Raw genomic sequence first — 26452 nt, forward strand, 5'->3', positions numbered from 1 at the left:
TTTGAAACCCACCATTGCAGGGGGTGGAATTTGAATTCAATAAACATCTGGAGTTAAGAGTCTAATGATGACCGTGAATCCATTGCTGATTGTCAGGAAAAACCCACCTGGTTCACTAATGTCCTTTAGGGAAGGAAACTGCCATCCTTACTTGGTCTGGCCTACGTGTGACTCCAGACCCACAGCTATGCAGCTGACTCTTAACTGCCCTCTGAGTAATTAGGGATGGGCAATAAATGCTGGCCTAGCTAGCAACACCGTCATCCCATGAATTTAAAAAAAACTTTTCCCCAAACATTTTGACTTTATAAATGTTGGCTGAAAAATCTTAGAAAAAAAATTGAGGAAAAATGCCATTGATAGATGTTAAAAACAATAATGGGAAAATTGTTCAAAATTATGGTAGAGTGGACAGTCAATGAAAGGTACAAAAACAAAAACAAAGTTGCTGGAAAAGCTCAGTGGGTCTGGCAGCATCTGCGAAGGAAAAAGCAGAGTTACCGTTTCGGGTCTGGTGACCCTTCTTCAGAACCGCAGAGCAAAGGTCACTAGACCCGAACCATTAACCCTGTTTGTTGCCAGATACTGCCAGACCCATTGAGCTTTTCCGGCAACTTTGGTTTTGTTCCTGATTTACAACATCCACAGTTCTTTTGGTTTTTTCTGGTCAATGAAAGGTGACTATTAACACCCCTTCTGAACTGGTTCCACTATAAGGAGCCATCTGTCTTTCACACAAATCCTTTTATCTCTATTATTAATTAACTGCACAGCAGGAAAGTTGAAGTCATTCCATTGGCAATACAATATAGGAAAATTGATAGCAAATCAAAATTGCACTTCAGTCTGAAAGGGAGAAAAGACACATGACCACATCCATTAGTAAGTTAAGGCTAGAAGTACACAACAGAATTTTTAAAAAGTTGTGCCTGAATTCAATTTAAAAAGAAACAAAGAGGTGAGACACTCACTCTTCCTAAGGCATGTATTTTGTTTAGTTCTAAACCAAATGCTCAAATGCTTTTCTGGGGAAAATTCAAACTTCCTGAAATAAAGAAACAAGAAGGCAAGGAAATGTTTATTTCATTCCAGATTTTAATAAATATATACAAGTCTACAATGGTATATGATTCAGTTAAATTAATACAAGTTGATCACCTTTGTATAAAAAGGCTGAGGCCACTCTTACAGTGCTCACTTCACTAGGACAGCAAGCAGGAGTCCACCAAACCAAATACATTAACACCCACAAAGATGTGAGTAAAAGAATACTCCACATTTTCATTTGCCTATTCTCTGCACCACCCAGTCCTGCTGGCAAAGTGGGCAGCGGTTGTTCTGTTTCACCCACAGCGACATGCAGCAGTTGTGGAAGGAGTGGTTGCATTCTCCCCAAACCACTGGAAAATATGAACAAGAACAAAATGGAGTCAATGCTATCAAACGTGAAAAAAACTTGTCACTTAAAATAGCGTAAAAAAAATCAATTCCCATGCATAAACAATCATGCAGAGATAAATAAAATCCTTTTAGTCTAAACGCAAATAGATTGAGTAGTATTATTCTCTGTAGAGTCATACAGACCCTTCAATCCATCTCATCCACGCCAACCAGTATCCTAAACTGATCTAGTCCCATTTGCCAGCTTTTGGCCCATATGCATCTAAATTCTTCCGATTCATATACCCATCCAATGCCTTTTAGATGTTGTCATTTGTACCAGTCCCCACCACCTCCTCTGGCAGCTCATTCCATACACACACCACCCTCCGCATAAAGAAGGTCCCCCTCAGGTCCCTTTAAAATTTTCCCCTCTTACCTTAAACCAATGCTCCTAGCAATGGTTCTCATTGAGCCATTGTGAATAGTAACCTCAGACAGTCACCTAAACTTCAACCCACTTACACCAGCATACCATAAACACAAGGAAAAAATCTTTGGTGCTACACTTGTGGGGCAATTAAGCACATTTCAGAAGTTAATCCCAACTTTCCTTCCATTCTCTAGACTTTATATCCCTAATATTCAAGTCTCCCTAACCAGCCATAATATACAGTAGTTATATACAGCTCTGCACCTTTCAAGTTACAGAATACTAATTTGTCTGAGATGCCAATGCTGGCACTATAACCATTTTCTTTTTGGATTCTTTCCTGAAATGTGGGTGGTCAGAGGCTGAGCCAGTATCTATTATCCATCCCAACTGCTGTTGGAAAGCTGGTGATGAGCTACCGTCTTGCATTGCTGCAATCCATGAGGTGTAGGTCATCTGCAATCTTGTTTGGAAGGAAGTTCTAAGAATTTGATCCAGTGACAGTGAAGGAACACTGATATAGTTTTAAGTCAGAGTGGTAACTCAGAGAGGAACTTGCATGTGGTGGTGTTCCCGTGTATCTGCTCCTATTGATGTGGTAGAGGTCATGGGTTTGGAAGGTATTGCCTGAGGAGCCTTGATGAGTTACAGTAGTGCATCCTGTAGGTGGTACACAGTATTGCCGTCATGCGACAATGGCGGAAGGAATGAATGTTGAAAGCAACTGTCTTATGAGCAAAGGTCAAACAGATTGGCACTCAGTATAGAAGAGTGAGAGATTGAAACAATTAAGATCATTAAGGGGCTGGATGGGGTAAATGCTGAGAAAAATGTTCCCCCTCATGGCAGACTCTGCGCTGTCTGGTCGTAGTCTCGGAATAAAGGGCCATCAATTTAAGACTGAGATAAGGAGGAATTTCGCCTCTCAGAGAGTTGAGTGTCTTCGGAACTCCTTGCCACAGAGAGTGGTGGGGGCAGAATCCTTATGTATATTCAAGGCCGAGATAGATAGATTCTTGATCAGTCGGGGAATCTGGGATTTGGGAAAATGTAGGAATGTGAACAGAAATCACAGAATCACTACAGTTTGGAAACAGGCCATTCAGCCCAACAGGTCCACACCGGTCCTCCGAAGAGCACCCCACCCAGAACCATTCCCCTACACTTCCCTTGTCTAACCCACCTAATCTTAAACATCCCTGACACAAGGGACAATTTAGCATGGCCAATCCATCTATCCTGCACATCTTTGGACTGTGGGAGAAAACGGGAGCACCCAGAGGAAACAGAGACACAGGCAGAATGTGCAAACTGCACACAGTTGCCCGAGGGTGGAATCGAACCCAGGTCCCTGGTGCTGTGAGGCAGCAATGTTAACCACTGAGCCGCCATCGTAAGGAATGTTAGATCAGCCATGGTTCTCTGAATGGCAGGACAGGCTGGAGGGGCTGAACAGCCATCTCTCTTCCTATTTCTTATGGTATAAGGTGGTGGACGGAGTGTCATTCGATTGGTCTGCTTTGATCTGAATGATGTTGAATGACTTGGGTGCTGGAGCTGCACTCATCCAGGCAAGTGGGGAATATTACATCACAGTCTTGACTTGGGCCTTGTAAATGGTGGACTAGCTTCGAGGAGTCAGGTGAGGTCCTCACTGCGAAATTCCCAGCCTCTTGAGCTGTTCTTGTAGCCACAATACTTGCACAACTGGTACAAGGACAAAGAACAAAGAAAATTATAGCACAGGAACAGGCCCTTTGGCCCTCCAAGCCTGCACCGATCCAGATCCTCTATCTAAACCCGTCACCTATTTTCCAAGGATCTGTATCCCTCTGCTCCCTGTCCATGCATGTATCTGTTTAGATACATCTTAAATGATGCTTTAGTGCCCACCTCTACCACCTCCATTGGCAATGCATTCCTGGCACCCACCATCGTCTGCATAAAGAACTTTCCACACATACCTCCCTTAAACTTTTCCCCTCTCAACTTGAAATCATGACCCCGAGTAATTGAGTCCCCAACTCTGGGAAAAGCTTCTTGCTATCCATCCTGTTTGTACTTCTCATGAATTCGTAGACCTCAGTCAGGTCCCGCCTCAACCTCTGTCTTTCTAATGTAAATAATCCTAATCTACTCAACCTCTCCTCATACCTAGCACCTTCCATACCAGACAACATCCTGGTGAACCTCCTCTGCACCCTCTCCAAAGCATCCACATCCTTTTGGTAATGTGGCGACTAGAACTGTACGCAGTATTCCAAATGTGGTCGAACCAAAGTCCTATACAACTGTAATATGACCTGCTAACTCTTGTCCTCAATACCCCGTCCGATGAAGGAAAGCATGCCGTCTGCCTTCTTGACCACGCTATCAACCAGCGTTACCACCTTCAGGGTACAATGGATCTGAACTCCCAGATCTCTCTGTGCATCAATTTTTCCCCAGGGCTTTTTCATCTACCGTATAGTTGCCTTTTGAATTGCTCTTGCTCTTGCTCTTCCAAAATGCATCATCTCACATTTGCCTGGATTGAACTCCATCTGCCATTTCTCCGCCAAACTCTCCAATCTATCTACAGTTCAGTTTCATTACAATGGTAATCCTCAGGATGTTGATAGCAAAAAATAGAAGATGGCATTGACTTTGAACGTTAAGGAGTGATGATTACATTCTCTCTCATTGGAGACAGTCACTGCCTGACACCTGTGGCGTGAATGTTAACTGCCCCTTATCAGTCATCTATGCAGTGCCACATCCACTCTATAGAAAGAGAGAACCAGGATTCTCTCATCTTATAATATTAATTCCTGCTGTCCAACATTGCTGCAATCGACAATCCAGAAATCTCATCGTATGGCATAAAAACTGAAGTCTTTCTACACAATTCAGAGGTCTGTATGTACTGTTACAACGATGAGGGTTATAAAATTATGATGTTTTGGGACTGCGTCTTAATGGGTAAAATGGACAATATTACCTGTTACAACATCTGTGTGACAACAAAGCAAGGTGATGGGCTGGTAAATATCAACGGTACACCCAGAACCTTTACTGGGAGAAGGGGAACAGTATTCATATTTGTAGACAATGGCGATGGGTGCTGCGATGCCTATGAACGTACAGTGAGTCTCCAGATCCCAGAGAAGTGCTAAAAGTGTCAGGCTGTGAAAGGACACACGTTGAACTACTATCTGTCTCCATGATAGGGCAGGACTGGGGTCCAAAGAACACTTAATTATCACTTCCATTTGGATACAGTGCCTGTCTGATTTATATCCATACGTAAAAGGTTCAACAAGGGGCAGCACAGGGCTAGATCAGGGAAAGAAGCTGGAAAAGTATTCGATGTGGCAGTGGGGAAACCTTTAGGTGCTGGTGACCACAACACAGTATGGTTCAAATTTGTTCTGGGCAAGGAAAAAGATGGCCTGCAAAAGATGGCTCTGGTTTGGGGGAAGGCAGACTTTATTCAAATAAAGATGGCTCTGGCCACAGTATACTGGGAACTCCTTGTGGGTAAGTCTACAGTGGAGCAATGGGGAGCATTCAAAAAGAACTGGGGAGAGTACAGGTCCAATAATGTATCCTTTAGGGGGCAATGTCGGAGCAAAACGTTCAGAGAAATCTGGATGTCTGGGACAGTTCAGGACTGGGAAGAGAAGAAGAGTAGGCCTTAGCAAGTCCAAAAGAAGCAGTTCAGCTGCAGCCCAGTGGAATACAGGAAATACAGAGGGCAATTACAACAGCAAAAAAAAGGGGCATTAAAAAGGACTTGTGAACAGGATTTAGGAGATTCCAAAGATATTTTATAAATACATTAAAAGACAGAGATTAATCAGGGAGAAAGGTAGGGCCCATTAGGGACTAAGGCGGTTAAGCTGCAGTATAGAGGAAGGATGCTCAATGAATACTTCTCTTCAGTCTTCACTCTGCAAAAGGAGAACATGGGTACAGAATTCAGGAAAAAGAACTGTGAGGAACGAGCACAGTTTGACATAGGAAACAGGGAGGTATTGGAGGCTCTATTGGGCTTAAAAACAGACAAGATCCCTTGACCTAGATGAATAGCATCCCAGGCTGCTGTGGGAGGTGAGGCAGGAAATTGCAGGGACTCTGACACAAATTTTTAATATCTCTCTGGCCACAGGAGAAGTGCCAGAACACTGGGCAGCAGCTAATGTGGTTCCACTTTTTAGGAGGGTAGAGAAGAACCAGGAAATTAAAGACTGGTGGCTCTCACATCAGTAGTAGGGAAAACTATTGGAGAAAATTCTGAAGGAGCGAATTAACACCCACTTGGAAAGGTATGGGTTAATTAGGGATGGTCAGCATGGCTTTGTCAGAGGGACATCATGCCTAACAAATTTGTTAGAATTTTTTTTGAAAATGTGATCAAAAGTGCAGAAAGTGGGTAAAGTTCAGTTGATATAGTTTACATGGATTTTAGCAAAGCTTTCAACAAGGTCCCACATGGGAAACTGATTGAGAAGGTCAACGCTTATGGACTTTCGGGAAACTTGGTGCGATGGAACAGAAACTGGCTTTATAACTGGACACAAAGGGTACTGGTGGAAGGCTGTTTGAGTGAATGGAGGTCCATGTCTGGTGGTGTACCACAAGGGTCAGTACTGGGACCATTATTGTTAATTATACATATAAATGATTATTGATGAAATTGTGGAGGGAATGTTAAGCAAATTTGCAGACGACACCAAGATTGTTAGAGTGGTTAATAGCGAAGAAGATCGTTGTAGGTTACAGGAAGATATAGATGGGTTGGTCAAATGGGCAGACCAGTGGAAGATGGTATTTAACCCTAATACATGCGAGTGAAGCACTTTGGAAGAGCAAGAAGATCAGGGAGTATTTAATGAATGGCAAGACACTGGGTATCTTAGAGGAACAGAGTGATCTTGGGGTAATTGTTCACAGATAACTGAAGTTGAAGAGCACATGAATAGAATAGCTAGGCATATGGGACAGTTGTGGAGTAGAGTATAAGAGCAAGGAAGTCATGCTGGAGTTGTACAGAACGTCGGTCAGACCACAGCTGGGGTACTGCGTGCAGCTCTGGTCACCTCTCTACAGGAAGGATGTGATAGCAATAGATGGGGTACAGAAGAGGTTCACCAAGATGTTGCCTGGGATGAAGAAGTTGAGCTGTAAGGAGACACTAGATAGGCTTGGAAAGAATTATTTCCTTTAGAGCAGAGAAGACTAAGGGGGGACATGATTGAGGTATATAAGATGACGAAGGGTATGATCAGGGTGAATGCAGAGCAGCTGTTCCCCTTGGTTGAGGGGTCAATCACAAGGGGGCAAAGTTTTAGAGTAAGGGGTAGGAGATTCAGAGGGAATTGGAAGAAACATTTTCACTCAGAGGGTGGTGCGAATCTGGAATGCACTGCTTTGATAGGTAGTGGAGGTTGGAAACATTACAATTTTAAAAAAATTATTTGCAGTATTTCAAATATCATAACATTCAAGCATACGGGACAAGTGTAGGAAATTGGGTTTAGTGCACTTTTAGTGGTAGTTATGTCAGGGTAGCTCAATAGGTTGAAGGGCCTTTTGTATGTTGTATGCATCTACAATTCATGTTGCCATGGGGAAAGATACAAAGAAGCCCACTGTTAAGACTGGATCACAGATGTTCCTAGAATATAATAGACAATTTGGTCTGTCAGGATCTGGGGGAGAGGGAAAGACAGAGGAGGGGAGAGAGACAGAGACAGCAGCTAGAAACATCAATAAGTCCAAATTCATGAGAAATTAAAACAAAGTTGGCAGGGTTGACCAGCTTTAGCTAGAGAGTGGAGTCTCTAAAATAGCTTGCACTTTGAAAGACTGTTCTAGTCTCAGGTTGGGAAAGAAAAAGTTTAGAAGTAAACTCTCAGGGGCTAAGAATAATTTTGGACCAATTCTGGGAGAACTGAATACCTGTATAAGTAACAACTTAACATCATATTGCTAATGGATTTCTCAACTGTTAAATGTTCTGTCCTCAAGTTTAAAGTACAAGTTGTTTATAAAAAGTGTTCAGTCAATAGTGCTTTTAGTCGCTTTGCTGCAGCAAACATCTTAAAATGTAGAGTGTAACACTTTCTTTTGGCAAATATTCTATTTCCTCAGACCATCTACAGTTATCATTCAGAGTCTTGTTAAGAGTCACAGTTATGCAAACTGTTGCTTGCTACATATTTATTTGCAAGTATGTCCAGGCAACAACTTTGCTACTTTTCCCCAGTTTTCTTCAGAAGAAACCAACAACGCAGAACAATAATACAGCAAAGAATCCAACAAAAGTTCCCCATCAACTAAAATTAAGTGATCTGGGTGTCCAATCACTGTAGCTACTGTCAAAATCTTGTAACGTCACCTTTCCTAAGTAACTTAAATTCTTGCATCATTAATGAAGGTGCTTTAGCTATCACATTGCATCTCAGTCCATCAGTTCTATTTTGCTTTCATTTTTCTTTCTCTTGCAAACCTGTCTGCATTTGAAGTGCTCCTTAAAACCTAGATTATGGGCAAATCTTTTAACTTAATACACTAATACATTCCTTATTGGCTGAGTTTATGCTCCATAAATGTGGCAGATAAAATGATAGTCACTGTTGCTTCCCAGCATCATCCAATTTTAGAAAACAATTGCTCCAGGTTTCAAGCCCAATCAGATTTAGATGAGGTGAGTTTTATATTAATGAGAATCCCACACCTCTGAAAAAGACGTAATGGTAGGAAATGACTAATCTGTTGATGGGGCATAAGGTAAGACAGCACTGTTGGATCTTTCAGATGCACTGACTCACCCCCTCCTGATAAAGAATTTGTGTGGCTGCAGATTCCGGTTGAAGGGAGGCTTGCTGTGCGCCTTCGGAGATAGCAAGCCGTGCTATCTCTCTGTATGGCTCATACTGCACCGGCAGAGCAGCTGTTTCAATTTTTCAGAGGAAGCGCTTTTCAAATCAACTGCTGTATATTTGGGCTTCAAATCATTTTTAACTTGGAGTTAATGACATGCTAGGGACAGTTTTTTTTCTGGTGGACTGTGTGTGCAAGAACCAAAGGATTTCTAGTCTTCTGTGGGATAAATGAGGTTTTTTTGATTTTTAAAAATAGACACAAGTTACAGATTTGCAAAGCGATGAGCACCTAACAATACTGCAGAAATTGACAGAATACAACAAGGTAACTGGTTGAAAAACTTACCAACACAGTCTTCTTGTTTATTTTCAGCTTGACACCGAAGGCAAGCATCTAAACAAAGGAAAAGGAAAAATCATTTTGACAACACTGTCCAAGTTATGGATCTGAAAGCCAGTTTGATGTTGCTTGGTGAAATTCTACAACTCTGGGATTTTCTTTTGCAGAAATGTTGCGGGGAACTATATTGCCCTAGCGGAGAGGCTCCATGATTTGGTTTTGTTATGAAGAAGAGTTTTTATTTTACTCTTTCACGGGCTGTGGGCATCTCAAATTGTCCTTGAGCTGAGTGGCTTGCTACTGAACTCCTTTAAGAGTCAGCCACATTGCTGTGGGTCTGCAATCAGACATTGACCAGGCTGGGTTAGGACAGCAGATTTCTTTCCCTAAAGGACTTTAGTGACCAGATGGATTGTCATTATTTCACCTTTCAATTCCAGGGTTTTTTTTTAATCTATGGGATTCCAATTCCAACAGCAGTTGTGATAGGAACTGATCTCGTCTCCAAAGCATCAGCTAGGCCTCTGGATCAGTATTCAGTGACATTAGCATGACATCACCAACTTGCCTGACAAATCGTTAGACTGGACAGATCAGTCAGTGATAATGGTCACACTAGGCTCGAAACGTTAACTGTTTCTCTCTCCATAGATATTGCCAACCCTGCTGAGTTTTTCCAGCACTTTATCTTTTTATTTCACCTCCTGATATTGTGCTTTTGTTTTGCTGACATAGCAACTGGGTTCACTCAAAGAAGTAGGAAGGAGATTTCGCTGTAAAAGGGTACAGGGTCCTAGGCTTGAGTTTGGTGTTACTGCAGGTATTAAGCGTGGCACAGTGGCTTAGTGGTTAGCACTGCTGTCTCACAGCTCCAGGGGCCCCACTTTGATTCCAGTCTTAGATGACTGTGTGGAGTTTGCACACTCTTCCGGTGTCTGCGTGGGTTTCCTCCGGGCACTTCGGCTTCCTCCCACCGTCCCACGATGTGTAGGTTAGGTGGGTTGGCCAAGGTAAATTGCCCACAGTGTCCGATGATATGCAGGCTAGGTGGGTTAGCCATGGGAAATACAGGGTTACAGCAATAGGGTGGGTTTGGGTGGGATGCTCTTCAGAGGGTAGGTGTGGACTTGATGGACTGAATAGCCTGCTTCTGGACTGCAGGGATTCAATGGTGAAATAATTAATGGGGCTGAGATATAATGTGAAACAGACAGATTTGCTTCCATCTCTCAATCTGAACCGGGAAAAACACATCATTTTCCACCCTGCCTTTGCCTTTACCTGCATCATGTCTGATTCCTCCTTTCCCTTTCTTGATATCTGTTTCTATTTCTGGGGATAGGTTGGCCACCAATATCTACTGCATGTGCAATGACTCCCACAATCACCTGGACTGTATATCCTCATGCCCCGCTTCCTGTAAAGTCTGCATTCTACCAGTTTCTCCATCACTGTCGTATCTATTTTGATGATGCCATCTTCCACAGAGGTCTCAGAAACATGCAAATATTTTATTTAACTGAGGATTCCCCCCTGCCATGATCAACAGGGCCCTCAGCCATGTCCGACCCATCTTGCACACTTCTGCCCTCACCCCTTCTCTTCCCTCCTACAACAGCAGCAGCGCTTCCCGGTCCTGACTTAGCACCCCACCAGCCTCCACATCCAAAGGATTGTAAGGTGCCATGTCTGTCGCCTTCAACAGGATGCCACAACCAGACACACATTCTCCCTCTCTTCCTTGTCTGACAACACCTTGGTCCCTTCATCCTCTATTCTCAACATTTCCCCACATCACCTTCCCATGCAATCACAGAAAGTGTAATGTCTGCCTGATTACTTCCTCCTTCCTCACCATCCAAGCCCCAAACGTACCTTCCAGGTAAAGCAGCAAGTTACCTGTACTTCATTCAATCTCGTCTACTGTATTTGCTACTTGCAGAGTGGTCTGTTCTACACTGGGGAAGCGATACACAGACTGGGTGACTGCGTTGCAGAACACCTGCGTTCTGTCCACAAAAATGATCCCAAGCTTCCAGTTGTCTGTCACTTCAACACACCATGCTCCCACACCAATACTTCTGTCGCAGGTCAGCTGCACTGCTCCAGCCAATCTCAATGTAAGATCAAAGAACAGCACCTCATATTCCACTTGGGGACCCTGCAGCCTTCAGGACCCAACACTGAGTTTAATAACTTGTCGAGCCTGATTACATCACTCTATGTTATTTACACACCCCATGCCTGGTCTAGTTTTGACATGGGTTGCTTTTAGCACAGTCACTCATTCTCACAAGCTCCAAAGCCCACTTTCACACTAAATGGGATGCATTCAGTACAACTCACCCATTCTTTCCTCTTCTTAGATCTAACTATCACGCACTCAGCTTTTCTTTGGTCTCAGCCTCCAACACATAAACTCTATGTCTGCCTAGCCCTTTCATACCTCTCTCTCTGGCCTCCTTTTCTACATATCCACACCCCACCCCCAGTCCTCCTTCAGCATGAATATCATGTTTTCCGAGCTGTTAACTGTTCTAATGAAAAGTCACTGTACTCTGCTTTCTTCCCAACGATGCTGCCAGACCTGCTGAGTTTCACCAGTAATTTCTGTTTTTACAGCTATGTTTCAGACTGTGCTCAAGTTATTCAATTACAATGGAACAGCATTCTACTGCTCTGTATCCTGTCCATTGCCTTGTCAATTTCCCTAAGGTGTAAGATACAAGAAATGCACATTATCCCTAATCAGTCCTTTTTTACTTCACAGATGCTGCCAGACCTGCTGAGCTTTTCCAGCAACTTCTGTTGTTGTTCTTGGTTTACAGCAGCCGCAGTTGATTTTTAAATCTTTTAGACATTTTTGAAGAGGTAACCAAGAGGATAGATGAGGGTAGGGCAGTGGGTGTTGTCTATATGGACTTTGACAAGGTCCCACATGGCAGGCGAGACATGAAGGATAGGTTGCATATGAATGCATATGGTCATTTTCCCCAGAATAGGGAACTGAAAACTAGAGGGAATTGGATTAAGGTGAGAGGGGAAAGATTTAAGAAGGATCTGATGGGCAATGTCTTCATGCAGAGTGTGGTGTATATATGGACAGGTACAATAGCAACATTTAAAAAATCTTTGCATAGGTACGTAGATGGGAAAGGTTTAGAGGGATATGGACCAAATGTGGGCAGTTGGAACAAGCTGAGTGGTCACCATGGACCAGTTTGGGCCAAAGGGCCTGTTTCCATGCTGTTTTACTGTATGACTCTAATTATAACATACAATGTCCCAGACACCAATATTACCATTCTGGGTGCGTCCTGTCCCACTAGTAGGACAGAGCCAACAGAGGTGGGGACCGAGTAATATACAGTCAGGAGCAAAATGAGCCAGGAGTTCTCAACCAATATCAAGTCAGGAGATCAAGCTTGGTTAAATATGAATGCAGGATGGAATGTCAGGAGCAGCATGAGACATGCCTAAGGGGAAAAAAGTGTCAACTTGGTGAAGCTGCATTATAGGACTACATCACATTCTGTGTCACTGCGTCATCAATGTCCTCTTGCCCATCAGTAAAGTGATGGAAGGTGTCAGTAACAGTGCTATCAAGCAGCACCTGCTCAGCAATAACCTGCTCAGTGATGCCTAGTTTAGGTTCCGCCAGGGCCACTCAGCTCCTGGCCTCATTACAGCCTTGGTTCAAACATGGACAAAAGCGCTGAATTCCAGAGGGTGAGGTGAGAGTGATGGCCCTTGACATCAAGGCTGCTTTCGGCCAAGCATGGCATCAATGAGCCCTCCCAAAACTGGAATCAACAGGCATCAAGAGGAAATCTCTCCACTGGTTAGTGTCATACCTGGCACAGAGGAAGACAGTTTTATCACAGAATCCCTACAGTGTGGAAACAGGCCTTTCTGGTCTAACAAGTCCACACTGACTGTCAAAGCATCCCACCCATCCCCATCCCCATCCCCCTTTTACCCACCTAATTTACATATCCTTGAACACTTGAACACTAATTCAGCATGGCCAATCCACCTATCCTGCACATCTCTGGACTGTGGGAGGAAACCCATGCAGACACAGGGAGAATGTGCAAACTCCACACAGACAGTTGTCTGAGGGTGGAATCGAACCCGTTCCTGGTACTGTGAGGCAGCAGTGCTAACCACTGAGCCACGGTGCTGCTTTAGTGGTCAGAGGTCAGTCATCTTTTTCCCAGGAGATCTCTGCAGCCGATCGTCAAGGCAGTTTCCTTGGATCAACTTCAGCTGCTCCATCAATGACCTTCCCTCAATCAAAGGTCAGAAGTGGGCGTGGTCACCAATGATTACACAATGTTCAGCTACTATTCACGACTCCTCAAATACTGAGGCAGTCCATGTCAAAATGCAGCAAGACATCAACATCATCCAATTGCCTTCTTCAGACCATTTCTTTAGCCAGAGACTGGTGAATCTATGGAACTCACTGTCTCAGAATGCTGCGGAAGCCAGGTCATTGAGTATATTTAAGATGGAGATGGATAGGTTCTTGATTGTCAAGAGGAATAAAGCAGGAGAATTGAGTTGAGATACTTATCAACCATGATTGAATGGTGAAAAAGACTCAATGAGCTGAATGGAATTTCTGTTCCTATGTCTTATGATTTAAAAGTGAGAAGCAGTCTTAATGCTGGACAATACTAGGCAATGTCCATCTCTAACAAGAGATCTACTCTTTGCCCCTTGATTTTCAAAGGTATTACCAATCAATGTCTTGCAGGTTATCACAAATCAGAAACTGAAGTGGACCAGCCAAATGAAAACAGTAACTACAAGTCTGAGGCTTTGAACCCTGCAGCGAGTAACTCACTTCCTGGCACCCCAAATCCTGTCCACCATCTACAGTTATACAGACTGCTGCTATCTACAAGATGCACGGCAGAAATTCATCAAGGTTCCTTAGACAGCACCTTCCAAACCCATTGTCACTTTTATCCAGAAGGACAAGGGCAGCAGATACATGAGAACACCAGCCCCTGCAAGTTTCCCTCCAAGACACTCACCATCCTGACTTGGAAATATATTGCCATTCCTTCACTGTCGCTGAGTCAACATCGTGGAATTCCCTCCCTAACAGCATTGTGTGTCAACCCACAGTACATGGACTGCAGCAGTTCACAAAGGCAGCTCACCCCCACCTCCTCAAGGGCAACTAGGGATGGTTATATATGCTGACGTAGCCAGTGACACCCATGTCCCAAGAACGAATATAACAAACATAATCTGAAATAAAGAGAATGCTGGAAAAACTCAGCAAGTCTGGCAGCATCTGCAGAAAAAAAAGGTTTGTGGTTTGAGACTAGTTTTTTTAATACTAATGAAAGAGGTGAAGGAAGATCAACCAGCCAGATGGTGTAGAGTCCCAAAGACAAAAGATCTGTTAATGGTGGAGAAAGAGAGAAAGGATGTAAATTAAGGTAAAAATGGAGCAAATGGGTTCTCCTTACTAAACATGAAGTAAACAAAACACAAACAAGGCAAGGCTTTCCAGAGAATGTAAGAAAAATGGGGAGCAGATGTAATGCGGTCAGTTTCTGAAGTTGTGGAATTCAATGTTGTGACATTGAGACTGTAAACTGACTGAGTGGAAAATGAGATGTTGTACTTTGTTGGAACATTGCAACAAGTTCAGGACAGAGAAGTTAGCATGAGGGCAAGTTGATTTTTTGAAATGGTAATCAACTGAGAGGTCAGGGCCATTCCTACAGACAGAGCAGATAATGTTCTGCAAAGCAGTCACCCAGTCTGTGCTTGGTCTCAGCAATGTAAAGGACACCGTACTGTGAGCAGCAAATGCAGTAGGTTAGATTTATAAGTTGAACAACTAAAGAGCTGCTTCACGTGGAAGATGTGTTTTGGTTCTTGGACAGCGAAAAGGTAAATGCACAATCATTAGACCTCCTGCGATTGTATGGGAAGGTGCCATGGAGGGTTAAGAAACTGTTAGAAGTGATGGAGAAGTGGACCCGGGTGTCATGGTTCCCGCAGAATGTTGACAGTGGAGGTGCAGAGAAGCTGTGCTTGGTGGTGGCAACTTACTTGAGGAGGCAAAAATGGCAGCAAATGTTCTTTTAAATGTGGAGTGTAAACTGAAGACATGGGGATCATATTGTTCTATGAATGAGGAGAACGGGTGAAGGCAGAAATGTCCTGAAGGCCCTGTCAACTATACCGGGGAAGAGGGCTCAGTTGAGGAGGCATATAGAACATTACAGCACAGTACAGGGCCTTCGGTGGGGCGGGGGGGTGAGGGAAAGGGCAGGGGGGGGTGAGGGAAAGGGCAGGGGGGTGTTAGGGAAAGGTAGGGTAAGGGCCGGGGGGGGGGGGACAGGGCTCAAGTCCGAAGAGGTGGGCATGGAAGTGAATGTGAACGAATAAGAGTTCAGGATCATGCTGTGCCCAAAGTTCACTGCAATGGTGGGTAGAGGGTTGGGCGGTGGGGGGGGGGGGGGGGGGGGGGGGGAGTACTTCACTGAGCTCAGACAGTTAGACCTCAGAGAGGGGCAAGGTCTGAGGGGCAAGGTGAAGGGGGATGGTCAAGGGGGTGGTGGGGGGCACTGTCTGTGGTGCATGGCAGGGAGTAGCACGATGGAAGGTTGGTATGGTCAGGGGTATGGTCTGAGGGGAAAAGTTATAAGGCACGGTGAGGCGGAGGAGGGGGGCACCGCAAGGTGGGGAGGAGGAGGGGGAGACAGGGCAAGGGGTGGGTACAGTGAGGTAGAGGGCATGGCAAGGGGAGAGGCACGGTGAGGGGGGGCACGAGGTGTGTGGGGGGAATGGCGAGGGGGTTGGGGGGGAATGGTGAGGGTGCAGGGAATGGCGAGGGGGCGGGGTGGAGGGGGGAATGGCGAGTGGGTGGGGAATGGCGAGTGGGTGGGGAATGGCGAGGGGGTGGAGGGGGGGAATGGCGAGGGGGTGGGGAATGGCGAGGGGGTGGGGAATGGCGAGGGGGTGGGGAATGGCGAGGGGGTGGGGAATGGCGAGGGGGTGGGGAATGGCGAGGGGGTGGGGAATGGCGAGGGGGTGGGGAATGGCGAGGGGGTGGGGAATGGCGAGGGGGTGGGGAATGGCGAGGGGGGGTATGGTGGGTGGGGGAAGGAGGGGGAACGGTGAGTGGGGGGAACGGTGAGTGGGGGGGAACGGTGAGTGGGGGGGAACGGTGAGTGGGGGGGAACGGTGAGTGGGGAGAGGGGGGGACGGTGAGTGGGGAGAGGGGGGGACGGTGAGTGGGGAGAGGGGGGGACGGTGAGTGGGGGGAGGGGTGGACGGTGAGTGGGGGGGACGGTGAGTGGGGGGGACGGTGAGTGGGGGGAGGGGGGGACGGCGAGTGGGGGGAGGGGGGGACGGCGAGTGGGGGTGGGGGGGACGGCGAGTGGGGGTGGGGGGGACGGCGAGTGGGGGGGACGGTGAGTGGGGAACGGCAAGTGGGGGGGGAATCGGCGAGGGGGTGGAAGGGGGAATGGCGAGGGGGGGCACGGTGAGGGGGTGGAGGGGGGCACGGTGGAGGGGGGCATGGCGATGGGGTGGGGGGGCATGGCGATGGGGTGGGAGGGGCACGGCGAGGGGGTGGGCACGGCGAGGGGGTGGTGGGGGGCACGGCAAAAGGGGATGAGGTCCATGGCCGGGGGTGGGGGGGAGGGGGCACGGCTTGCCGCGTGTGGGGGGGGCGGGGCACGGCTGGCCGGGGGGGGCGGGGCACGGCTGGCCGGGGGGGGGGCACGGCTGGCTGGGGGGGGGCATGGGTGGCCGGGGGCGGGGCATGGCTGGCCGGGGGCCGGGGCAATGGCTGGCCGGGGGCCGGGGCAATGGCTGGCCGGGGGGAGGGGGGGGCGCGGCATGGCTGGCCGGGGGGAGGGGGGGCGCGGCATGGCTGGCCGGGGGGAGGGGGGGCGCGGCATGGCTGGCCAGGGGGGCGGGGCATGGCTGGCCGGGGGGGCGCGGGGGGGGGGGGGCATGGCTGGCCGGGGGGGCGCGGGGGAATGGCTGGCCGGGGGGGGCGTGGGGAGGGGGGGGGGGGAGAATGGCTGGCCGGTGGGGCGCGGGGAGGGGGGGGGGAGAATGGCTGGCCGGGGGGGGCGCGGGGAGAGAATGGCTGGCCGGGGGGGGGGGGGGGGGCGCGGGGAGGGGGGGAATGGCTGGCCGGGGGGTGGCGGGGGAGAATGGCTGGCCGGGGGGGCGGGGAGGGGGGGGGGAATGGCTGGCCGGGGGGGCGGAAGGGGAAGAGTATGGCGAGGGGGGTGGGTGGAGGGGGGCACGGCGAGGGTGCCGGGTGAAGGGGGGCACGGCGAGGGGGGCGGGTGAAGGGGTTCACGGCGAGGGGGGGCGGGTGAAGGGGGGCACGGCGAGGGGGGGTGAAGGGGGCACGGCGGGGGGGGGTGAAGGGGGCACGGCGAGGGGGGGGTGAAGGGGGCACGGCGAGGGGGGGTGAAGGGGGGGCACGGCGTGGGGTGGGTGAAGGGGGGCACGGCGTGGGGTGGGTGAAGGGGGAGCACGGCGAGGCGTGGGTGAAGGGGGGGCACGGCGAGGGGTGAGTGAAGGGGGGCACGGCGAGGGGTGAGTGAAGGGGGGGCACGGCGAGGGGTGGGTGAAGGGGGGGCACGGCGAGGGGTGGGTGAAGGGGGGGCACGGCGAGGGGTGGGTGAAGGGGGGGCACGGCGAGGGGTGGGTGAAGGGGGGGCACGGCGAGGGGTGGGTGAAGGGGGGGCGAGGGGAGTGAAGGGGGGCACGGCGAGGGGTGGGTGAGGGGGGCACGGCGAGGGGTGGGTGAGGGGGGGCACGGCGAGGGGTGGGTGAGGGGGGGCACGGCGAGGGGTGGGTGAGGGGGGGCGAGGGGTGGGTGAGGGGGGGCACGGCGAGGGGTGGGTGAAGGGGTGGCGAGGGGGGTGAAGGGGGGCACGGCGAGGGGTGGGTGAGGGGGGCACGGCGAGGGGTGGGTGAAGGGGGGGCACGGCGAGGGGTGGGTGAAGGGGGCACGGCGAGGGGTGGGTGAAGGGGGCACGGCGAGGGGTGGGTGAAGGGGGCACGGCGAGGGGTGGGTGAAGGGGGCACGGCGAGGGGTGGGTGAAGGGGGCACGGCGAGGGGTGGGTGAAGGGGGCACGGCGAGGGGTGGGTGAAGGGGGCACGGCGAGGGGTGGGTGAAGGGGGCACGGCGAGGGGTGGGTGAAGGGGGCACGGCGAGGGGTGGGTGAAGGGGGCACGGCGAGGGGTGGGTGAAGGGGGCACGGCGAGGGGTGGGTGAAGGGGGCACGGCGAGGGGTGGGTGAAGGGGGCACGGCGAGGGGGGGTGAAGGGGGCACGGCGAGGGGGGGTGAAGGGGGCACGGCGAAGGGGGGTGAAGGGGGCACGGCGAAGGGGGGTGAAGGGGGCACGGCGAGGGGTGGGTGAAGGGGGCACGGCGAGGGGTGGGTGAAGGGGGGGCACGGCGAGGGGTGGGTGAAGGGGGGGCACGGCGAGGGGTGGGTGAAGGGGGGCACGGCGAGGGGTGGGTGAAGGGGGCACGGCGAGGGGGGGTGAAGGGGGGGCACGGCGAGGGGGGGTGAAGGGGGCACGGCGAGGGGGGTGAAGGGGGCACGGCGAGGGGGGGTGAAGGGGGCACGGCGAGGGGGGGTGAAGGGGGCACGGCGAGGGGGGTGAAGGGTGGCACGGCGAGGCGTGGGTGAAGGGGGGGCACGGCGAGGCGTGGGTGAAGGGGGGGCACGGCGAGGGGTGGGTGAAGGGGGGGCACGGAGAGGGGTGGGTGAAAGGGGGGCGAGGGGGGGGTGAAGGGGGGCACGGCGAGGGGTGGGTGAAGGGGGGGCACGGCGAGGGGTGGGTGAAGGGGGGGGCGAGGGGGGGTGAAGGGGGGCACGGCGAGGGGTGGGTGAAGGGGGCACGGCGAGGGGTGGGTGAAGGGGGCACGGCGAGGGGTGGGTAAAGGGGGCACGGCGAGGGGTGGGTGAAGGGGGGGCACGGCGAGGGGTGGGTGAAGGGGGGGCACGGCGAGGGGTGGGTGAAGGGGGGGCACGGCGAGGGGTGGGTGAAGGGGGGGCACGGCGAGGGGGGGTGAAGGGGGGTACGGCGAGGGGGGTGAAGGGGGGCAACGAGGGGGTGAAGGGGGGCACGGCGAGGGGGGGTGAGGGGGGTGAAGGGGGCACGGCGAGGGGGGGTGAAGGGGGCACGGCGAGGGGGGGTGAAGGGGGCACGGCGAGGGGGGGTCAAGGGGGCACGGCGAGGGGGGGTCAAGGGGGCACGGCGAGGAGGGGTGAAGGGGGCACGGCGAGGGGGGGTCAAGGGGGCACGGCGAGGGGGGGTGAAGGGGGCACGGCGAGGGGGGGTGAAGGGGGCACGGCGAGGGGGGATGAAGGGGGCACGGCGAGGGGGGTGAAGGGGGCACGGCGAGGGGGGGTGAAGGGGGCACGGCGAGGTGGGGGTGAAGGGGGCACGGCGAGGGGGGTGAAGGGGGGTGAAGGGGGGCACGGCGAGGGGGTGTGAAGGGGGCACGGCGAGGGGGGGTGAAGGGGGCACGGCGAGGGGGGGTGAAGGGGGGTATGGTCTGAGAGGAAAAGTGATAAGGCACGGTGAGGCGGAGGAGGGGGGCACCGCAAGGTGGGGAGGAGGAGGGGGAGACCGGGCAAGGGGTGGGTACAGTGAGGTAGAGGGCATGGCAAGGGGAGAGGCACGGTGAGGGGGGGGCACGAGGTGTGTGGGGGGAATGGCGAGGGGGGGTGGGGGGGAATGGTGAGGGTGCAGGGAATGGCGAGGGGGTGGGGTGGAGGGGGGAATGGCGAGGTGGTGGGGAATGGCGAGGGGGTGGGGAATGGCGAGGGGGTGGGGAATGGCGAGGGGGTGGGGAATGGCGAGGGGGTGGGGAATGGCGAGGGGGTGGGGAATGGCGAGGGGGGGTATGGTGGGAGGGGGAATGGTGAGTGGGGGGAGGGGGGGAAACGGTGAGTGGGGGGAGGGGGGGAACGGTGAGTGGAGAGAACGGTGAGTGGGGGGAGGGGGGGACTGGGGGTGGGGGGGAGGGGGGGACTGGGGGTGGGGGGGAGGGGGGGACTGGGGGTGGGGGGGAGGGGGGGACTGGGGGTGGCGGGGACGGCGAGTGGGGGGAACGGTGAGTGGGGGTAGGGGGGAACGGCGAGTGGGGGGAGGGGGGAACGGGGAGGGGGGAACGGCGAGTGGGGGGAGGGGGGAACGGCGAGTGGGGGGAGGGGGGAACGGGGAGGGGGGAACGGCGAGTGGGGGGAGGGGGGGAACGGCGAGTGGGGGGAGGGGGGAACGGCGAGTGGGGGGGTATCGGCGAGGGGGTGGAAGGGGGAATGGCGAGGGGGGGCACGGTGAGGGGGTGGAGGGGGGCACGGTGGAGGGGGGCATGGCGATGGGGTGGGAGGGGCACGGCGAGGGTGTGGTGGGGGGCACGGCAAAAGGGGATGAGGTCCATGGCCGGGGGTGGGTGGGAGGGGGCACGGCTTGCCGGGGGTGGGGGGGGGGGGGCGGGGCACGGCTTGCCGGGGGTGGGGGGGGGCGGGGCACGGCTGGCCGGGGGTGGGGGGGCACGGCTGGCTGGGGGCGGGGATGAGGGGCATGGCTGGCCGGAGGCCGGGGCAATGGCTGGCCGGGGGCCGGGGGGGCGCGGCATGGCTGGCCGGGGGGGCGCGGCATGGCTGGCCGGGGGGAGGGGGGGGGCGCGGCATGGCTGGCCGGGGGGGCGGGGGCGTGGGCATGGCTGGCCGGGGGGGGGCGCTGGGGGGGGGCATGGCTGGCCGGGGGGGGCGCGGGAGCATGGCTGGCCGGGGGGGGGGGCATGGCTGGCCGGGGGGGCGCGGGGGAAATGGCTGGCCGGGGGGGCGCGGGGGAAATGGCTGGCCGGGGGGGCGCGGGGAGGGGGGGGGGGGGGAGAATGGCTGGCCGGGGGGGCGCGGGGAGGGGGGGGGGTGAAGGGGGCACAGCGAGGGGGGCGGGTGAAGGGGGGCACGGCGAGGGGGGCGGGTGAAGGGGGCACGGCGAGGGGGGGCGGGTGAAGGGGGCACGGCGAGGGGGGTGAAGGGGGCACGGCGAGGGGGGGGTTAAGGGGGCACGGCGAGGGGGGGGTGAAGGGGGCACGGCGAGGGGGGGTGAAGGGGGGGCACGGCGAGGGGGGGTGAAGGGGGGGCACGGCGAGGGGGGGTGAAGGGGGGGCACGGCGAGGGGGGGTGAAGGGGGGGCACGGCGAGGGGGGGTGAAGGGGGGGCACGGCGAGGGGGGGTGAAGGGGGGTATGGTCTGAGGGGAAAAGTTATAAGGCACGGTGAGGCGGAGGAGGGGGGCACCGCAAGGTGGGGAGGAGGGGGAGACAGGGCAAGGGGTGGGTACAGTGAGGTAGAGGGCATGGCAAGGGGAGAGGCACGGTGAGGGAGGGCACGAGGTGTGTGGGGGGAATGGCGAGGGGGGGTGGGGGGGAATGGTGAGGGTGCAGGGAATGGCGAGGGGCGGGGTGGAGGGGGGAATGGCGAGTGGGTGGGGAATGGCGGGAGGGTGGGGAATGGCGAGGGGGTGGAGGGGGGGAATGGCGAGGGGGTGGGGAATGGCGAGGGGGTGGGGAATGGCGAGGGGGGGTATGGTGGGAGGGGGAAGGAGGGGGAATGGTGAGTGGGGGGAACGGTGAGTGGGGGGAGGGGGGAACGGTGAGTGGGGGGAGGGGGGAACGGTGAGTGGGGAGAACGGTGAGTGGGGAGAACGGTGAGTGGGGAGAGGGGGGGACGGTGAGTGGGGGGAGGGGGGGGACGGTGAGTGGGGGGAGGGGGGGGACGGAGAGTGGGGGGAGGGGGGGGACGGAGAGTGGGGGGAGGGGGGGGACGGTGAGTGGGGGGGGGGAGGGGGGGGACGGTGAGTGGGGGGGGGGAGGGGGGGGACGGTGAGTGGGGGGGGGGAGTGGGGGGAGGGGGGGAGTGGGGGGATTGGGGGTGGGGGGGAGTGGGGGGACTGGGGGTGGGGGGGAGGGGGGACTGGGGGTGGGGGGGAGGGGGGACTGGGGGTGGGGGGGACGGCGAGTGGGGGGAACGGCGAGTGGGGGGAGGGGGGAACGGCGAGTGGGGGGAGGGGGGAACGGCGAGTGGGGGGAGGGGGGAACGGCGAGGGGGGAACGGGGAGGGGGGAACGGCGAGTGGGGGGAGGGGGGAACGGGGAGGGGGGGAACGGCGAGTGGGGGGAGGGGGGTAACGGCGAGTGGGGGGGAATCGGCGAGGGGGTGGAAGCGGGAATGGCGAGGGGGGGCAGGGTGAAGGGGTGGAGGGGGGCACGGTGAGGGGGTGGAGGGGGGCACGGTGGAGGGGGGCATGGCGATGGGGTGGGGGGGCATGGCGATGGGGTGGGGGGGGCACGGCGAGGGGGTGGTGGGGGGCACGGCAAAAGGGGATGAGGTCCATGGCCGGGGGTGGGGGGGAGGGGGCACGGCTTGCCGGGGGTGGGGGGGGCGGGGCACGGCTGGCCGGGGGCGGGGCATGGCTGGCCGGGGGCGGGGATGAGGGGCATGGCTGGCTGGAGGCCGGGGCAATGGCTGGCCGGGGGCCGGGGCATGGCTGGCCGGGGGGAGGGGGGGGCGCGGCATGGCTGGCCGGGGGGAGGGGGGGGCGCGGCATGGCTGGCCGGGGGGAGGGGGGGGCGCGGCATGGCTGGCCGGGGGGAGGGGGGGGCGCGGCATGGCTGGCCGGGGGGAGGGGGGGCGCGGCATGGCTGGCCGGGGGGGCGCGGGGGAATGGCTGGCCGGGGGGGCGCGGGGGAATGGCTGGCCGGGGGGGCGCGGGGAGGGGGGGGGAGAATGGCTGGCCGGGGGGGCGCGGGGAGGGGGGGGGAGAATGGCTGGCCGGGGGGGCGCGGGGAGGGGGGGGGGGGGAAAGGCTGGCCGGGGGGGCGCGGGGAGGGGGGGGGGGGGGAAAGGCTGGCCGGGGGGGGCGCGTGGAGGGGGGGGGGGGAGAATGGCTGGCCGGGGGGGGCGCGGGGAGGGGGGGGAGAATGGCTGGCCGGGGGGCGCGCGGGGAGGGGGGGGGAGAATGGCTGGCCGGGGGGGGCGTGGGGAGAGAATGGCTGGCCAGGGCGGGCGCGGGGAGGGGGGGGAATGGCTGGCCGGGGGGGCGGGGAGGGGAGGGGAGGGGAGGGGAGGGGAGGGGAGGGGAGGGGGGGGGGCGGGGACGGGAGGGGAGGGGAGGGGAGGGGGGGGGAGGGGAGGGGAGGGGAGGGGGGGGGCGGGGAGGGGAGGGGCGGGGAGGGGGGGGGGCCGGGGGGGCCGGGAGGGGGGGGGGGGGGTGGCTGGCCGGGGGGGGGGAATGGCTGGCCGGGGGGGGCGGGGAGGGGGGGGGGAATGGCTGGCCGGGGGGGGGGAATGGCTGGCCGGGGGGGCGGGGAGGGGGGGGGAATGGCTGGCCGGGGGGAATGGCTGGCCGGGGGGGCGGGGGGAATGGCTGGCCGGGGGGGCGGGGGGAATGGCTGGCCGGGGGGGCGGGGAGGGGGGGGGGGGAATGGCTGGCCGGGGGGGCGGGGGGAATGGCTGGCCGGGGGGGCGGGGGGGGGGGGGGGAATGGCTGGCCGGGGGGGCGGGGAGGGGGGGGGGGAATGGCTGGCCGGGGGGGCGGGGAGGGGGGGGGGGATGGCTGGCCGGGGGGGCGGGGAGGGGGGGGGGGGGAGATGGCTGGCCGGGGGGGCGGGGAGGGGGGGGGGGTGGCTGGCCGGGGGGTGGGGGGGGAATGGCTGGCCGGGGGGGGGGGGGGGGGGGGGGCGGGGCAGGGGGAATGGCTGGCCGGGGGGGGGCAGGGGGGGGAATGGCTGGCCGGGGGGGAATGGCTGGCCGGGGGGGGCGGGGAGAATGGCTGGCCGGGGGGGGGGGGCGGGGAGAATGGCTGGCCGGGGGGGGGGGGAGAATGGCTGGCCGGGGGGGCGGGGAGGGAGAATGGCTGGCCGGGGGGGCGGGGAATGGCTGGCCGGGGGGGCGGGGAGGAATGGCTGGCCGGGGGGGCGTGGAGGGGGGGAGGAATGGCTGGCCGGGGGGGGCGTGGAGGGGGGGGGGGAATGGCTGCCGGGGGGGCGAAAGGGGAAGAGTATGGCGAGGAGGGTGGGTGGAGGGGGGCACGGCGAGGGTGCCGGGTGAAGGGGGGCACGGCGAGGGGGGCGGGTGAAGGGGGGCGGGTGAAGGGGGGGCGGGTGAAGGGGGGCACGGCGAGGGGGGGGCGGGTGAAGGGGGGGGGTGAAGGGGGGCGGGTGAAGGGGGGCGGGCGAGGGAGGGGGGCGGGCGAGGGGGGGGGGCGGGCGAAGGGGGGGGCGGGCGAAGGGGGGGGGCGGGCGAAGGGGGGGGGCGGGCGAAGGGGGGGGGCGGGCGAAGGGGGGGGGCGGGCGAAGGGGGGGGCGGGCGAAGGGGGGGGCGGGTGAAGGGGGGGGCGGGTGAAGGGGGGCACGGCGAGGGGGGCGGGTGAAGGGGGGCACGGCGACGGGGGCGGGTGAAGGGGGCGGGTGGAAGGGGGCACGGCGAGGGGAGGTGAAGGGGGCACGGCGAGGGGGGGGTGAAGGGGGGGCACGGCGAGGGGGGGGTGAAGGGGGGGCACGGCGAGGGGTGGGTGAAGGGGGGGCACGGCGAGGGGTGGGTGAAGGGGGGCACGGCGTGGGGTGGGTGAAGGGGGGCACGGCGTGGGGTGGGTGAAGGGGGGCATGGCGTGGGGTGGGTGAAGGGGGGCACGGCGTGGGGTGGGTGAAGGGGGCACGGCGTGGGGTGGGTGAAGGGGGCACGGCGAGGGGTGGGTGAAGGGGGCACGGCGAGGGGTGGGTGAAGGGGGCACGGCGAGGGGTGGGTGAAGGGGGCACGGCGAGGGGTGGGTGAAGGGGGCACGGCGAGGGGGGGTGAAGGGGGGCACGGCGAGGGGGGGTGAAGGGGGGCACGGCGAGGGGGGGTGAAGGGGGGGTGCGAAGGGAGCACGGCGAGGGGGTTGTATTGGGGGTGGGGGGGGTGAGGGTGGGTGTAGGGGGGGTGAGGGTGGGTGTAGGGGGGGTGAGGGTGGGTGTAGGGGTGGGTGTAGGGGGGGGTGAGGGTGGGTGTAGGGGGGGTGGGGGGGGTTAGGGGGGGTGTAGGAGGGCGAGGGGGGGTTGAGGGGGGGCGAGGGGGGGTTGAGGGGGGGCACGGCGAGGGGCCGGTGAAGTGGGGCGAGGGGCGGGTGAAGTGGGGCGAGGGGCGGGCGAAGGGGGGCGAGGGGCGGGCGAGGGGGGGCTGAGGGGGGGCACGGCGAGGGGCCGGTGAAGTGGGGCGAGGGGCGGGTGAAGTGGGGCGAGGGGCGGGCGAAGGGGGGCGAGGGGCGGGCGAGGGGGGGCGAGGGGCGGGCGAGGGGCGGGCTCGGGGGGGCCTCGGGGGGGCCTCGGGGGGGCGTGGGGGGGGGCTCGGGGGGGCGTGGGGGGGGGCTCGGGGGGGCGTGGGCTCGGGGGGGCGTGGGGGGGGGGCTCGGGGGGGGGCTCGGGGGGGCGTGGGGGGGGGGTCGGGGGGGGGGGGGTCGGGGGGGGGGGCTCGGGGTGGGGGGGGCTCGGGGTGGGGGGGGCTCGGGGGGGGCGTGGGGCGTGGGGGGGGCGTGGGGCGTGGGGGGGGGGGGCGTGGGGCGTGGGGGGGGGGGGCGTGGGGCGTGGGGGGGGGCGTGGGGCGTGGGGGGGGGGCGTGGGGCGTGGGGGGGTGGGGCGTGGGGGGGGGGCTCGGTCCCTGTCCCCATCACACTGTCCTCCTGGGACTGAGAGGCCGGTGGGCACAGCCAGGCAAACCAGTGCCTCCCACCCCCGCCATTCCCAGACAGTCAGACCGCCTCGGGCAGTACCCGAGGCCCCTGTCCTGGTCCCCGGGGCCTGGGCCTTGCCGCTTACCCATCACCTGGACCCTGCAGATGGCGCAGGTATCACACTCCACATCCCAGCTCCACATCGCCACCGCGTTCCACTTCTTCAGGGTGAACATCTTGTCCCCGGATCGACCTCCTCCCGCTGCCACATTGGGAACCAAGGAGGAATCTTCCAGCTCTTCGTCCGCCATCACTGACGCCGCAACCCCTCCTCCCGGCCGCTAGGGGCGCCGCAATTCCGCTTCCTGGCCGCTCGGGCTCCGCAACTCCTCCTCCCGGCCGCTAGGAGCGCCGCAAGTCCTCCTCCCGGCCGCTAGGGGCGCCGCAATTCCGCTTCCTGGCCGCTCGGGCTCCGCAACTCCTCCTCCCGGCCGCTAGGGGCGCCACAACCCCTCCTCCAGTCCTCTGGGGGAGTTTGGTGGAACGGCTCCTCAGTAAGTACTACAGAGTCACCTAGCGGCGGGAGAGTGAAATAGACACAATTCTCTGCCAATGTGGTATACTGCATCCACTGTACCCAGTGTGGCTTCCTCTACATTGGGGAAACAAAGCGGAGGCTTGGGGACTACTTTGC

At 57.8% G+C, this 26452-nt stretch overlaps 2 protein-coding genes across 2 annotated transcripts in view; both read right to left on the reverse strand.

Annotated features, from left to right (window-relative positions):
* LOC125457588 (rhodopsin kinase grk7-a-like) overlaps positions 1-1046 on the reverse strand; it is a 45060-nt gene extending 44014 nt beyond the window's left edge. The window contains exon 1 of the mRNA XM_048542016.2: positions 972-1046. The gene's annotated coding sequence lies outside the window, so the exon portion shown is untranslated. The remainder of the gene's footprint in view (positions 1-971) is intronic.
* A 31-nt stretch (positions 1047-1077) lies between these two features.
* On the reverse strand, positions 1078-26114 carry rnf7 (ring finger protein 7). Its single transcript, XM_059651230.1, has 3 exons — positions 25904-26114; positions 9029-9076; positions 1078-1400 (listed from the first exon to the last, which is right to left on the reverse strand). Exons 1-3 carry the CDS (start codon positions 26067-26069, stop codon positions 1282-1284), a joined length of 333 nt encoding a protein of 110 aa, XP_059507213.1. The 5' UTR covers positions 26070-26114; the 3' UTR covers positions 1078-1281.
* Positions 26115-26452: the final 338 nt, after the last annotated feature.

This window comes from Stegostoma tigrinum, chromosome 14 (genome assembly GCF_030684315.1).
Source record: "Stegostoma tigrinum isolate sSteTig4 chromosome 14, sSteTig4.hap1, whole genome shotgun sequence".
NCBI classification, from domain to species: domain Eukaryota; kingdom Metazoa; phylum Chordata; class Chondrichthyes; order Orectolobiformes; family Stegostomatidae; genus Stegostoma; species Stegostoma tigrinum.